Source organism: Mus musculus, chromosome 6 (genome assembly GCF_000001635.26).
Source record: "Mus musculus strain C57BL/6J chromosome 6, GRCm38.p6 C57BL/6J".
NCBI lineage: Eukaryota > Metazoa > Chordata > Mammalia > Rodentia > Muridae > Mus > Mus musculus.
The window spans coordinates 142,685,860-142,700,112 of NC_000072.6; the positions used below are offsets into that span (position 1 = coordinate 142,685,860).

The 14,253-nt window shown below is 41.5% G+C and overlaps 1 protein-coding gene across 10 annotated transcripts in view; it reads right to left on the reverse strand.

The window, feature by feature from the left end:
- Nucleotides 1–14,253, reverse strand: part of Abcc9 (ATP-binding cassette, sub-family C (CFTR/MRP), member 9) — a 114,905-nt gene that overhangs the window by 97,998 nt on the left and 2,654 nt on the right. For 9 of the 10 annotated variants that reach the window (NM_021042.2, NM_001310143.1, NM_001044720.1 and 6 more), the window contains 5 exons: nucleotides 11,820–11,980; nucleotides 8,618–8,759; nucleotides 6,922–7,043; nucleotides 3,105–3,271; nucleotides 1,340–1,582 (listed from right to left, as the gene is read on the reverse strand). In NM_021042.2, the coding sequence (NP_066379.2) occupies nucleotides 1,340–1,582; nucleotides 3,105–3,271; nucleotides 6,922–7,043; nucleotides 8,618–8,759; nucleotides 11,820–11,961 (816 nt within the window). In that variant the 5' untranslated portion in view covers nucleotides 11,962–11,980. The remainder of the gene's footprint in view (nucleotides 1–1,339; nucleotides 1,583–3,104; nucleotides 3,272–6,921; nucleotides 7,044–8,617; nucleotides 8,760–11,819; nucleotides 11,981–14,253) is intronic. The other variant, XM_006506952.3, reaches the window with a different exon arrangement.

Sequence of the window (14,253 nt, forward strand, 5' to 3'; positions counted from 1 at the left end):
GAACCATTGACTCACACATCAGCCATGGTTTGTAAAGACTTTAAGACCTGAACATCGATGGTGACACAGAAGCCAACTCAACGTGGTGGAAGGCTGTAGGGCTGACTTAGCTGGTAAACTGCTTGCCCTGAGAGCTTGAGGACCAGAGTTCAATCCTCAGTAACCACATGAAAAAAAGTCAGCCATGATGAGTTGAATTCCTAACACTGAGTAGGCATCCCTGGTGCTTGTTGGCCAGCCAGCCAACCCATGGGGGCTGTAGGCGGTAGATGCAATACTTTCCTCAAGGAAAACCAGAAAAGTGACTCAGGCCCATTCTTAGCAATAGCAGTTTCAAAACACAAGATTCTGAGACACGGGGTCATTTTCATCATTTACCATAAACACTTAGTTGATTTTCACTTAGAACTGCCAAAAACCCTCTAACAGATTCAGCGTGCATGACCCCATCGTTATGAATAGCAACATTGTAAAGATGGTTGCAACAAAAACACATCTAGAGCTGGGTATCCCACCCAGGACTGTTTAGACTAGTAACAGGATGAATTTCAAACATACGAAGATGGGAGTGAGGAGCAAATGGGATGAAGATACATTGTATCCATGAATGAATTTGTCAGAGAATAAAGCAAAGGTATCAATAGCTCATACGTTTTAATTCTTCTCAAGTATCTTTGAGTAACTTTTCTATGTTCATTAATAAGCACTTCAAAGAAATCTCACATAAATTATCAATAAACACTGGGTTCTGTGCTTCGATGTTTAATTTGAATAGTTTCTAAGTTTGAAGCATAGACATTCTATGATAACAGGTTAGTTACATGGGATTGTTCAACTTCAGGTTTTGTATACATGGGCCTTGTGCCTTCTGTGTGTATGTGGATGGACTATGTATGGGCAGTGTCCTCCGAAGTCAGAAGAAGGCATTGACTCTCCTGAGAATGGAATGTCGGATGGTTATGAACTACCCTGTGGATCTTGAGAGTCAAACACAGGACCTCCGGAAGAGCAGGCAGTGCTTTTAACCACTGAGCCAGCTCTCCAGACATGGAGATTATTTTTAATGTGTACTTGAGCACATGTCCCATAGAAAAACAGTGCCCTCAGAGTCCTTCCTTAGGTGATTAGTGACAACAATCATGACAACAAACATCTCTTTATTTTGTTAGTCCTTCCTCTTTGTCCTCAGAGTCATAATTAACAGAAAGCCAAAGTACTGGGTGAGACAGAAGGAGAACACCTACTTCCCCTTGGCCACAGATGTTATTTGAGCTTTGTCCCTTGGTATTCGCCAGGCCTGTTCTGTATGGTTAGGGGTGTATAAGACAAGTGCTGTTACCTTCTGCTCTTCATAGGCTTCCTTTAGGCAGACATAATTGGTCACCGCCCTCATCGCTATCGGCAACTTTCCAATCGCCTTCAGATCGATAGGTTTCCTGTGAGCTGATATGATAAGTGTGTTCATCCACCAGTAAGTAGCTTTGGACAGTAAATTCACAAATGGCTGGAGGAACCTCACGCCCAGGTCCTGGAGGTCTTCCGGAGGCTTCACTTTCTGGGGATTCATGAAGAAAACATATCTCTGCGGGTAGGAAGAATTCCACAGCGTGACCATTAGCCTACTTCTCTCTCCCCAGATTAAAAATGAAACCACAACCCTCTCTACATTTTCACTTAAGGCAGCCAAAACGTGTGCTTTAATTTATGATTCTGTCCACTGCGCTCTGAAATATCCTTTGCAATGTCTCTTCCTTGTTTTCCTTATTTTAACCAGCAAGTTGCCAGAATTTCACATTGAAATCACTTGGAGACAATCCTGAAAAATCAATTAGACTTTTTAAAAGAGCTTGTCTTTATCCTAGCATAGGGTTAAATTAATGAAGACTGTCCTATCATTGAGATTTTAACACCATTATTGAATCGCATGGTTTGGCTGATTCAACTGTGTACTGTCCAGTTTCACTGGCGATTTATATCTTTCTACTCACAAAGTTTTCTGATAGAAATAAATATTGAAAACCTGCTAGTATTAGTAGAGTCTCATACTGTGACTGACAGCCTTGAGAACAGAGAGCACAAAAACATTGAAAGCACAGGCTTCACATCTTAACTGTAGCCCTCACTGCTCTGTTTTAGACCTGGACCTAAAGTAACCACTACAGAAGCTTCATCGGGGAGATGAGCAGAGTAGATGAACCTTATTTTCTCTGTAACGATCAACTTCAAGACTCGTGTTTTGATGGACCCAGATTTGCCTTTGCCAAATCATGGATGGAGAAATCTGTGGATGAGGAAATCAGTCACTATGTGTGAGAGCTTAAATATAGTTTCATTTCACACAGATACTCAGAAGTGAGTGGGTGGTATAAGTGGGAATAAGCACACACCATACACACACTCACACACACGCACTCACACAAGCACACACACACACAAGCACACACACACACACACACACACACACACACACACACACACACACACACTAATAAAGTTGAGTACTTGGTCCCAAAGCGGCGAAACTACTTCAGAAGGATTAGGAGACACAACTTTGTCGGAGGTGGTGCACCACCGAGGGTAGACTTTGAGATTTCAAAATACCATTGCCATTTCTAGTCTCTGTCTCTCTCTCTGTGTATCTGTGTATCTCTGTGTCTGTCTCTGTGTCTCTGTGTTTGTTTCTCTCTGTCTCTCTGTCTCTCTCAGTCTCTCTCTCTTTCTCTCTCCTTCCCTCTCTATCTTTATTTATCCATCTATCTATCTCTATCTCTATCACTATCTGTTGTATGATTGTGTATCAAGATGTGAGCTCTCAGCTACTGCTCCAGAGCCATGCCTGCCTGCCTGCCTGCCTGCCTGCCTGCCTGCCACTGTGCTCCCACCATGATGGCCATCAACTCTAACCCTCTGAAACAATCATTAACCCTAATGAACCCTTCCTTCTCTAAGTTGCCTTGGGTATTTTAATTTTATCTTTACACACATAGATCGCATATCCTCCCCCACTCCCCTCTGGTTAAACACTATTTCATTCCTGAATGGCTGTAATCTTTAATGCTGAGGTCTTCACTGGCAGTCATCACACAAATGCAATTGGTACTCACTCTGACCCGGATGACATTGATCTCCACAGCCATCAGCAGCCCATTCAAGATGACCATCACTCCTGTGATGCAGAAGCGCAGGTCTGACACTCCCCACCCCAACTGCCAGTATTTGACCAACTTTATCGTCTTTGTAATAAAGGCCATTACCCAGTACAGGAATAAAGCTGCAGAAAGAGAAGGGGGGGGTGGGAATGTCAAGGTTCACTAACACTTAAACACAAACACATTTTAAGTATTTCATTTGCGGACAATGTCTTCAATGGGAAACAACATGTATGTTGAAGTGTGTGTCATGGGTTTTGAATTGAAGGTACGACATAGGATGAGACCCGGGGGCCAAGGTTCAGTCTTCTGCACGTGGATATCCAGTTTCCCTCAGCCCCTGTTACTGAAGAGACTGCCTTGTTCCCAATGTGTTTCTGTGCCTTTGAGCAGAATCGTGTGGCTGTCAGAGAACAACACGTTTCTGAACTTGATATCCTCTTCCAATGGCCTGACTCTTTTGAAACCAATGGCATGCCATTTTGATTTACTAGAGCTTCGTGGCATCTTCTGAAGTCATGTGATGCCCCTGCCTTGCTTTTCTCCCTCAGTACTTATTCAGTTATTTGATATCTTTTATTTAGTCAGATGTGAAGAGAATGGCCTTGGGGTTTTGACAGGGATTTCATTTAAATCTATAAATTGCTTTGGAGCGAGTCAGCACTTTGATCATCTGATCCGTGAAAGTATGAAAATAGTCTAGAAATATTGAGGACTTCCACTCCAATCACAGGTATTTTAAAACAGTTCCTACACTCCTCGTCTCTCGGTTTACGCATGCTCTGAGTCCAAGCACGGGTCATCTGGATTCTCTCACCAAACGGCTGCTGCGTGATGACAGGGGCTGGAGGGTCAGCCTAGGACAGGCTGACTTTGAACTTCTGTCCTTGCCACTCTTTGTTGGATCGCCCTTGAGCTCAGGAGACTATGGTGGACAAGGGATACTGAGCACAGACCCAGTACAGCCACCTTTGAGATTCTCTATTCTGTCTCCGAGATGTCCCCGGGCGCTTAGAAATTAAACCAAGTATGTCTAGTCCATGTGAAAGGTGAGTTCCTATGCACACTAGAGAATATCCCAACTGAATTATAATGAAAATTCTATTACCATAAGTCCCAACTATAATTCATAACAAAAAAAATCTATTACCTTATGGAAAAAATTAAGAAAAAAAACTAAACTAAGAATAAATATTGTAATTTTAGATGTTTAGTTCTGGGAAGGTTCATATCAGTGTTTTTACCTTAAAGGGTAGAGAAAGAAGGACAAAGAACAGAATCAGAAACAGAAAGGCAGCCGACGGAGAGTGGGCAAGGATGCCACCCACAGTGAACAACCAGCAAAAGGAGCACATTCGGGAGGGAACACGGACAAAACTGACTCTTCCACGGGATTGCAGCAGACTGGTAATTCTCTGGCCAGATTAGACAAAGAGGGAGAATAAACACCCTGTGTTGGGAATGGAGGCAGCCCTGTCTCTGTAGTCTACATCTGTGAGGAGGATAACCAGGGGCAACTACATAGGACATTCCATCTGAAAACTTAGATCAAAGGGGATTGCTTGGAACTGATGGCTGTGTGTCTGAAACAAAACAAACCTTTTGCTCTAAGGGCATCTTTTACAAAACTGATTTTAAATAGATCATACAAAAATTTAAACAATAGACTTACCAGATAAAACACAAGTAGCAGTACCAACACGAAAATGTTAGATAAGCCACAACACGTCAAAATTAAAATTTTCTGCTTAACAAGAGACTCAGTTACAGAAAGGAGTTTGGATGCTCCAAATTCAGATCTCAGAGAATACATCCATGACCGAAAGATAAAATTCAACTGGCTAAAAATAGAACAAAGCCTATCAACAGCCACTTTAAAAAGATATTGAAGATGACAACTTGACACCTTACAAAGATACCAGCCAATGAATTCATCAAACGACACTCTGCACCAGCAGGCAACAGGAAGATGCCATTCAAGCCATGGGGAGTCACTGGTGGACACCAACCACTATGGCTACGTTATTTGGACCAAGCTCACCAAGGCTGTGTCCACACAGAACAAACTGTTATGAAAATATAACGTGATTTGGGCCAACATCTGTTGGTTCCTTACTAATATAAACATGTGCATACATATACCATCGCCTGTCCTCTGGCCCAGTAATCTCTCCTGAGGTTTTTACCTTAAAGCAATAGAATACTCCTGCATTCACAAAACTCTTCACAACAGCCTGTTTGCTTTCATGATAGCCCAACTCTAGACACAGTTTAGGTGTGCATCAATAACACAGGGTAAAGGTGACATGTTTGTACAGAGGAATATCACACAACAGTTGATTTCAAGAACAAAACCCAATCCAACTGAACTCCTAATGAGCCTCACAGAATCAGCTGAGAGAAAGCAGCCTAACTTAAAGAGGCTAGACTGACTCAATCTGTGGGACACTGAAGAACAAGCCTGTCTTCGTGCAGTGGAGGAAACCAACCAGAATAGGTATTCTCCCTGTGCAGATGGAGGGAAAGTGAGAGTAGTCTAAGAGGGACAGAGAATGCATGCATGGATGAGGGCTTTGCTGTACCAGAGTGATGGTGCTCACATTGGACAACTCAAGGCCTCTTGGTCTCAGGTATGCACGTTTTAGTTCACGAGAACTATAGACAAAGATCTAACTCTAGTTAGAATATGTGTATATCATATATACAAAATATTAGTCCTATATGTAGTTAGTTAGCTATATATAGAAAAACGTACACACATATATATGGAAAAAGAATAGAAAAGTAAAGATTTGTCTAAAACAGAGTAAGACCTAAATTGATATTTTCTAGGTAGTGGGTAAATGAGTATTTGTATAATTCTTTCAATTTTCTGCAGGTTTGGGAGACTTCATCATAAATTTGTAATTGATACAAAATTACAAGTTCATTATTTTAAAATGAGCATTTCTTTCCAAAATGAAGTATTTCACTTGAAACAAGTAAAAGCATTTTTAATGCTATCATCCTTCATTTTAGTAATAAAGTAACGCCCTCTCTCAGACCTACATAACAATTGTGCTTCAGTTTTGACGTTAAGCCATTAGATATATTGATTAACTGTACATTTTCTTTCCAGTTTTAGTCTGCAACTTAATTATACAGTTTGAGTTTTTCCTTTTTCGTTGCCAGTTAGAAAGTCAAAGTTAATTAGAGGTCAAAGGAACTGGAAAGACTAACTAGAGAACCTTAGCCCTGTTGCAGGCAGGAGGGGCCGAGCTTTGAAGAGCTGTTCTCTGGACTGTGACTGTGGATTTTTCCTCGGGCTACAATGTTTCTGCTGCAAGGAGTCTTCTGAAGATTCACCAGCAGCTCCAGAGCAGTGGCAGCCTATGGCGCCAACAGAGGATGGGAGAGCCCTTTGGAAAGTGTCGAAAGACTCCAAGGCAAAAGGAGAGACATGGAGCTCTCTAGAATGGCATGCTCATGGGGCCAGTACGTGCAAGAGCTCTCACTGTTAGAAAGCAATTCCTGGTGTCCCTAAGAACAGCACATCCCTCTCTTTCTCCCCAGAACAACACACCACAGAGGGATTTATTGGAGGGATCATGCAATTGTCACGACTTAGGGCACCTTAATGTATTTCCACCTCCACTTTCACTGAGAGAAAACGAGACCTTCCCCCATGCTTCTCGCTCTCAGCCTTCTTCAGTGTGTATTTATTTATTATGTGGGAAAGAAACCGAATGGTTCTTTCGGGGAGGATGGCGAGAAAACCTGTGAGAATATTTACCTAAAAGTAATTTAGGGAAATTTGATGTTTCAATGTTATGATAATAGACGATGGACGTTGTTGTGGCGACAAATCCCATCACAGCCGGCATGAAAAGGTGGAGATGCCTGGACGCCCGATGCCTAGAGAGAGCAAAACAGTGTTGGTGCCTGACGCAAAGGGTTCTAGAGAGTTCTCCATTCCGTTTGTAATCTCCACATGAGAACTCATTCTGCTGTGTTCAAAGCCAAACTGCAATAATAGCTTCTGAGAGAACATGTGAGCACACACATCGTACCTGTGTGACATAATTGTGCTGGAAACGTCTATCCTAACAAAAGCATGAATTAAACACAAGGAAGCAACATCTTCAAGTGCTTACAAAAGTGACATATACCCACCATTCTACATGTGTAGATGCATTGATGTGCAAATGGTGCAACAGGGCAGACCTGCTGAAGTAATTTAGTGATCAAATTAAGTGAATGATTAAAGAATAAGGGAAAGGACATATTTGAGGAAGTGTGACACAGAAAAAGATGCAGCTGTCCTGGGCCTCGCTATATAGATCAAGCTTGCTCCTGACAAATATCTGCCTACCTCTGTTTCCCCAGCACTGGGATTAAAGGTATGTGCCTCCATTCATGGCTGCACATCAATGTTTTAATAAGAGGCATACCATGACCCAAGCACATGATCAATATTTTCCTATTGCTTGAGTTTATTCTCTTATTATGTGAGATGGAAATAGACTATATTTGCATTTATAAGGAAAAATTCATTGTATTTAATTTCCTAATATAAACTTCTTTTGTAAGAAGGACAAAGTTCCACTAGAAATCTGACTTGTGAGAATTCTGACAGTAAATTTCTCTCATCCTTTTCTTGTGCCTCTTTGTCTTGAGGGGCCTCAGGCTCCCTTCATGCCTTCTTCTCTATCTCTGTTTCTCTACAAAATGAAGGAGAGCATCTGAGAACCGATGACTATTTTAAAACATAAACACATAGCTTATAGAGCTATATTCAGTTAACCTCAAGACAGACATATATATATATAAAGATATTTAGTATCAATATAGGTTCTATATACCTATTTTTAAAGATAAAGTACTCATTAAAATGTGTCAAAGGACAGAACTTTCTGGACAAGAGAACAAGGAAACATGAAAGCATGTGACTGAGCACAAGTCACAGAGCACTGAAATTATCTGTCAGAGAAATTATGTAGCAAGACAACAGTGAAGGTGAAGCCCAGAGGGACCAGGGAGAACGTTACCCAGGTAAAGGGCTTGATGTACAGGTATGAGGACCTGGTCCAACGTCTCAGAACCTGTGTAAATAGCCAGGCAGGGTAGCACGTACCTCATCCCCACTGTCCCAGTGCTCATAAGGAGCAATGCAAATCGGGGGCAGCTCGGGGACCAGCTGGCCTGACAGAAACAATGCAAGGGACTCACACACCAACAAGGCAGAAAGTGAGGACCAAACCTAGAGGTTTTCCTCTGACCTCTACACACACACCCCAGCCCCACACATGAACACACATATGTCATATATACTTGCACAAAATGAAAGCAAGCCCCCATGGTTATCCTGTATGGTGAATTGACAGTTATGGCTGCTAACAAGTCACAATCAAGTCTGACAATGCGCTCTTGGCATCTGTCTATGTGCCTGCTGCCACACGGTAAGATACTAGATGAGTTGAGTCACTTACGAGTCTGAAACGATGCCTTCCGCTATCTCACAAACATGCACAAACAGGAGCGCAAACGTCAGAATCCATCTCAGGTTGTGTCCGGGAAAATGAAGCCACGTGTTATGATGAATTTGCACTTTTGAGCTTTGGCTCCCCCATCCTGGGGGACAAAGGGTACAAAATGAGATTAACATAATGGTCAGTATAACCACAGGTATAATTTACATGGTTGCATGTTGCAAGCTTTGGGGAATTTCCTGAACCCCAGTGCTTCACACTGATAGAAACTAATGGCTATTTACATTAGATCCACAGCACCATGGGCTTGCACACATTAACTCATTCAGAAATGATGCTCCACCTCTGAGAACAGCATGATTTTAACTGATGCTCTTCCACCTTTGACTCAGCAGACAAGACAAATGAATAATGACAATATCAAAAGGAAATTAGCATCTATAATCTTTTAAAACATGAGACCTGCAGGGGGCTAACAAAAAAAGACATATTTGGTGGTACAAAGTGGGACATATTTGAGTCAATTCTGAATCACATGCATATCTGTGTGTACATATGTGTTCATGTATGTGTGAGCACATGTGTACTGTGATGCACACATAGAAATCCTCACTTTCTACCTTGTGCAAGACGAGAGAGGGGTTCTTGTTGGTCACTGCTGACCTGTGAGCTCCTGGGGATTTTCCTATCTCCCTCTCATCTCACCATAGGAGTGCCGAGATTATAGATGTGTGCATCTTCCTTTAAGTGGGTTCTGAGGATTCAGACACAGGTCCTCTGGCTTGCACAGTAAGGGCTGAGGCACTGAGCTGCCTCCGTAGACCTGACTCATATGCACACATCCTATGAGAAAATGATCCCCTCTGTGTGGGCCAGCACTGTTCAACAAGCATACCAAGCTTTTCTCGGCACTGGCCTGCCGAGATGGCTCGGCAGTTAGGACTGCATACTGATATTGTAGACGACCAGAGTTTAGTTCCCAGCACTCCAGACAGGCAGCTCACAACTGCCTGTAACTCTAGCTCCATCCAGATCTTCTGGCTACTATGGGCATCACATATACACGGGTATACATGCATACACACAGAATTTAAAGTAAATTAAAATAACAATGTTTAGTTACTCAGACAAGCCTTGAGAAGGACTGGGAACACTACCAGCTCACCCTAAGTTCACAACAGAAGAAAAAAACAGTAATTACTTCTTGGTCAAATTTTAAGGTTTTCTTCCCCAAACTGTAGGTGGCAGGGTACCATCACTTCATTTATGGTATAGTGCAAGGGAATCCCATCTCTATTTTTTATGCTCCTCTTTCTTTTTCAGTTTTGACTAAGAAATATACATTGTGCTTCAAAAACTAAGAAGGATTTGTATTACAAATACTGCCAGAGAGCAGCTCTGTTTGGATAAGGGAACCCCAGCAGCACCCCAGTAAAGAAAACCAACTGGAGCCTTAGTGCTTCCAGATGTCATTCACAACTGGAAAGTAAGCTTTCCTAACACATCCTGTGCTTTATGCTTTCTTTCACCTCTAACAGCAAAGCTCTGTGTGTCTCCTGCAATGTCATCATTTCCCTAGTGTGTGGCACTTCTTTGATACTGATCTAGACAAGAAGCCAATGTCATAACTAAACATTCCATCATCTCCCGTCACCAGCGTCCACTCTAGTCCTCCTATTTGAACATCCTTGTGGCTAGCCTCTGTGATGACATTAAATGGGGGGACATTAGAGGTTAAGGGTCTGTCACGATATGAATCATTAACTCTATACCTGTTATAGTTCCCATTACATTAAAAACTAAGTGGCATTTCTACTCTCTGATCCTATAATATTCAGTCTCCATACATTCATTTAACATAAATAGCAGTGTACCAAGAGTGATACTGGCCTCCTTGTACACCTTATAACAGAAATTCTTTGATCACTATTGGAATGTTAACGTGTGATACCTATGTAGGTTTGGTTCTCTGTTGCTACAATAATCACTCCAACCAAAAGCCACTCGGGAAGGAAAGCATTTAGTACACCTTACACTTTGAAGTCCTTCATCAAGGGAGCCCGAGGCTGGAACTCAGGGTAGAAGTTTGAAGCAGAGACCTTGGGGGAATGTCACTTACTGGCTTGGTTCCCTGGCTTGCTCAGCTTCTTTTCACATACAGCACAGGCTCATCTATCTAGGGATGGCCTACAGTGATGAATTCTAACCTGAAGTGGTTAGCCAAATAAGTCCCATCGCTCTTGCTTTTGTTAAGGTACTTAATCTGACATCAGCCATAGTCACTTTATACATGAAAACGTTGTTTAATGTTTAACAGGTTAACAGGTCTATTTTTCCCAGATGTGGTTGTGATGCCTGTAACCCTCACAATACTTAGGAGACTGGGCAAAAGGACTCCAGGATCCAGGGCATAGTGGGCTGCATAGCAAGCTCCCACATATCTGAGTTATATAACAGAAACTTGCCTCCAGAAAAATAAAAACAAGAAGTTAGTAAAACAATCTATTTGCGTTTTTTGCGGGAAGTTTCACAAATCGTGTCTAATTGCCCTAAACAATTGGTTTGTGTGCTTGTGTAAATGCTTATATGATGTGTATTTGCAAGCTCTTTTGTTTGTTTCCTGAGTCAGAAACACTCTGTAGCCCATACTGGTCTAGAACTCATGGCATTCCCCCTGCCTTAGCCTTCTGCTTAGGTGCTGGAATTACAGGTATTAACCACACATCTAGCTACCTTTCCAAATGGTTTTCATGAGAATTCTTTCCACCTAAGGTACAGTCCACCTCTCTCCTTCTTTCGAGGCCCAGATGGGTTGTCACTCTGCAGGTGAATGCTCAGGGCGATCTGCTTCTGCTTTTGCAAATGGACTGAGATAATGGAGTTGTGACAGCTCATCTGCTCCTGTGGTCTGCACTGAGGGTAGGTGCTGTCTCACCCTGTTTCCATCCTATCTCATGGCATAAAGCAAACTCTCCCCAAATGCTGTATGGATGGTATTTACAGTCACCGACTAGCCTGTGGGATATTCTACAGCAAGTATATACAATCAAAACACGCAAAACAGCATTACCCTATCCCCACAAACCTACACATCAGCTTTTGGGGTGATTTCACCAGAAATGGCAGCTTTCGCACAGCAGAACCTCAGCCGCCAGAGAGACAGAAATATGAGGTGCTGTGCACAGGACACGTCATGACTCACCAATGAACAGTATTGGAAAGGTGATAAACAGCAGGAAGACATGTGGGACCAGGTTGAGTGCGTCCACAAAGCAGGGGTTTTGGAGAACACCATAATAGATGTTGTAGGAGGAGATGTTGTTCCCACAAAAAGAAAGGCTCATTTCTTCTTACTTGATTAACCTAAAATAGAGAAATGGCCATCTTAGTATTAAACTTTCCTAAAATGGTGGCTTTAGTTAAGGGGTGCATAGCTTAAATTTAATTCCCCTTACTTTTGTGGCTGGGGAAACAAAAAGCATGTCAAGTAACTTCAGGTTTTCCATAACATTCTAGGAAAACATTTTCCATGGTTTAAAAAAAAAAAAAAAAACAAAACAAAAACAAACAAACAAAAAAAAAAAAAAACCACTTGTGCAAAGTACTACCTCAGAGAAGCAAGTATCTGTCAAAGAAGAAAAATGGTCATGTGTACAAGGAAAAGAAGAACAGGAACAAAACTGTTTAAATGAAACGTTAAAATGATACAATAGGGAAGTGCATTATTTCCCCACGCTCATTCACACACCCAAAAGGATTCCCTAGTCATACCATGTGAACCGAAATGATGGAAACATCTCTCTTCCATTGCAAGGAAGAGTGAGAGAGAGGCACAAGGGACTATGATCAGTAGCTGCTTCTCTCTGAAGAATAATGATGTCAAGCAGTTAAGACACGTTGAATTCAGCTCCTGACAAGTTAAGGAAGACTCCTCAGGTCTCAGTCAGACATCTTGGGCCCTGTGCAATTCAATGGCTTCATTATAGACACAGAGTAGCTGGGCTGTCAGCAAGCTAATTTTAGAAAGGTTTATCATCTGCAAAGAAACTTAGTATCCTTTAATCTACCTCCCACCGCATTCTCCTCCTCCCTCCTTAGGGAAGAAACAATATATTTTCTCTTCTTTACTTTGTGTGTGTGTGTGTGTGCGCGCACACACACGCGAACTACAGCAGGCATATGGTACAGCAGGCATATGGAGGCCAGAGGTCAGCTTACAGGAGTCAGTTCTTTCCTTCCCCCATCTGGGTTACATGTTCAAACTCAGGTCATCAGGTCTTAGCAGCCACTGGCTCTACTTCCTGAGCCCTCCCACCAGACTTGATGTACAATGTACTTTCTTTGCATTATCTAAGCACCATGGTAAAGACTTTTCTATGGTACAGGCTTTACCACATTTATACATCTTTTCATCAGTTGATGCACATTTGAACCTTCTGGCTGTTATGAAAACACCACTAGAAATATTCCTAACTTCTGCAGAAGTTAGCTACCTGCTGAGTTGGAAACCAGAGTCCCAGTGAGAGAGCACAGACCCACTATGGCTTTGTTTTTTAGTAGATCTTTCTCTTGGGTATGCTGAAAAGACAGTAGAGCCTCAAAGCTATGCTCCATCAAAGAAAGACTCTAGGATCCCAACTTGCCTTTCATCCATCTAAAAGCCTTTGTGTGGAGTCTACTATTCAGTTGGCATCTGCTTCGTTCCCAGTAATATCAGAAGTCCTCAGAGCAAGCACATCACGGCAGTGATGCTTGGGGTATCTTACAGTACACTGCATTAAGCCTCAGGAAAACTCATTCATTTGTCAATCAGTAGACAACTTGGGATCCACACTCACAGGTCAGGTTTATAATCTGTGCTTTCCACTCTGTCCCTGCCCACCCACCTCCCTAGATAACTGATCTTAGCTATTCCTGTTAAAACAAATAGCAGTTTAAGAGTTTAACCTCACCAGACTTTCTTTTCCATATTTATGTTGGATTCTGGGTTAATTAAAAGTTAATATCACATCAACAAATAGTACCTTTCTTATTTTTCTTTTCGTTGATAATTAACTTAGTCATGGACATTATATTTTCCCTAAAAACAAGACAAATAATATGACACAGAGAACAGTACATAAATTGTTGGAAAAATCAAATTCCCCTCAAATGTTGTAGAAATCATTGCTTGAATATAATATAAGTAACTAGTTGGAAAGCTTGTATGGCTATAGCCCAAATGTTTGTATATAGTCTCTTACACAGATTATGTCTGATAAACCCATTTTTTATTAAGTCACTTATAGGCTCTCTAGTTGAGGTCTTTTTTTTATAAAATTATATTTTTAAAACAAATAGTTTAAAAAGATTTGACTATAGATTTGGTAAAACATTACCACTTCATAAAACTCATATGGGAGAAAGAATTGAATTTTTTTTAAATAATGACAAAATGGAAGCTATATGTTCATATATATACATTAGTAAATATTTTTGATAAAGATGGAAAACCAATCAAAAAATAACAGCCAGCAATGAGGCTTTTAAGACTAGTCCCTCATTTAGTGGAAATGACAAAATGAGACGTTAAGTCATTTACTTGCTTATTTGTCTGTCTGTCTGCACAGTGCAGCGCAGCGCAGGAGACCAAACCC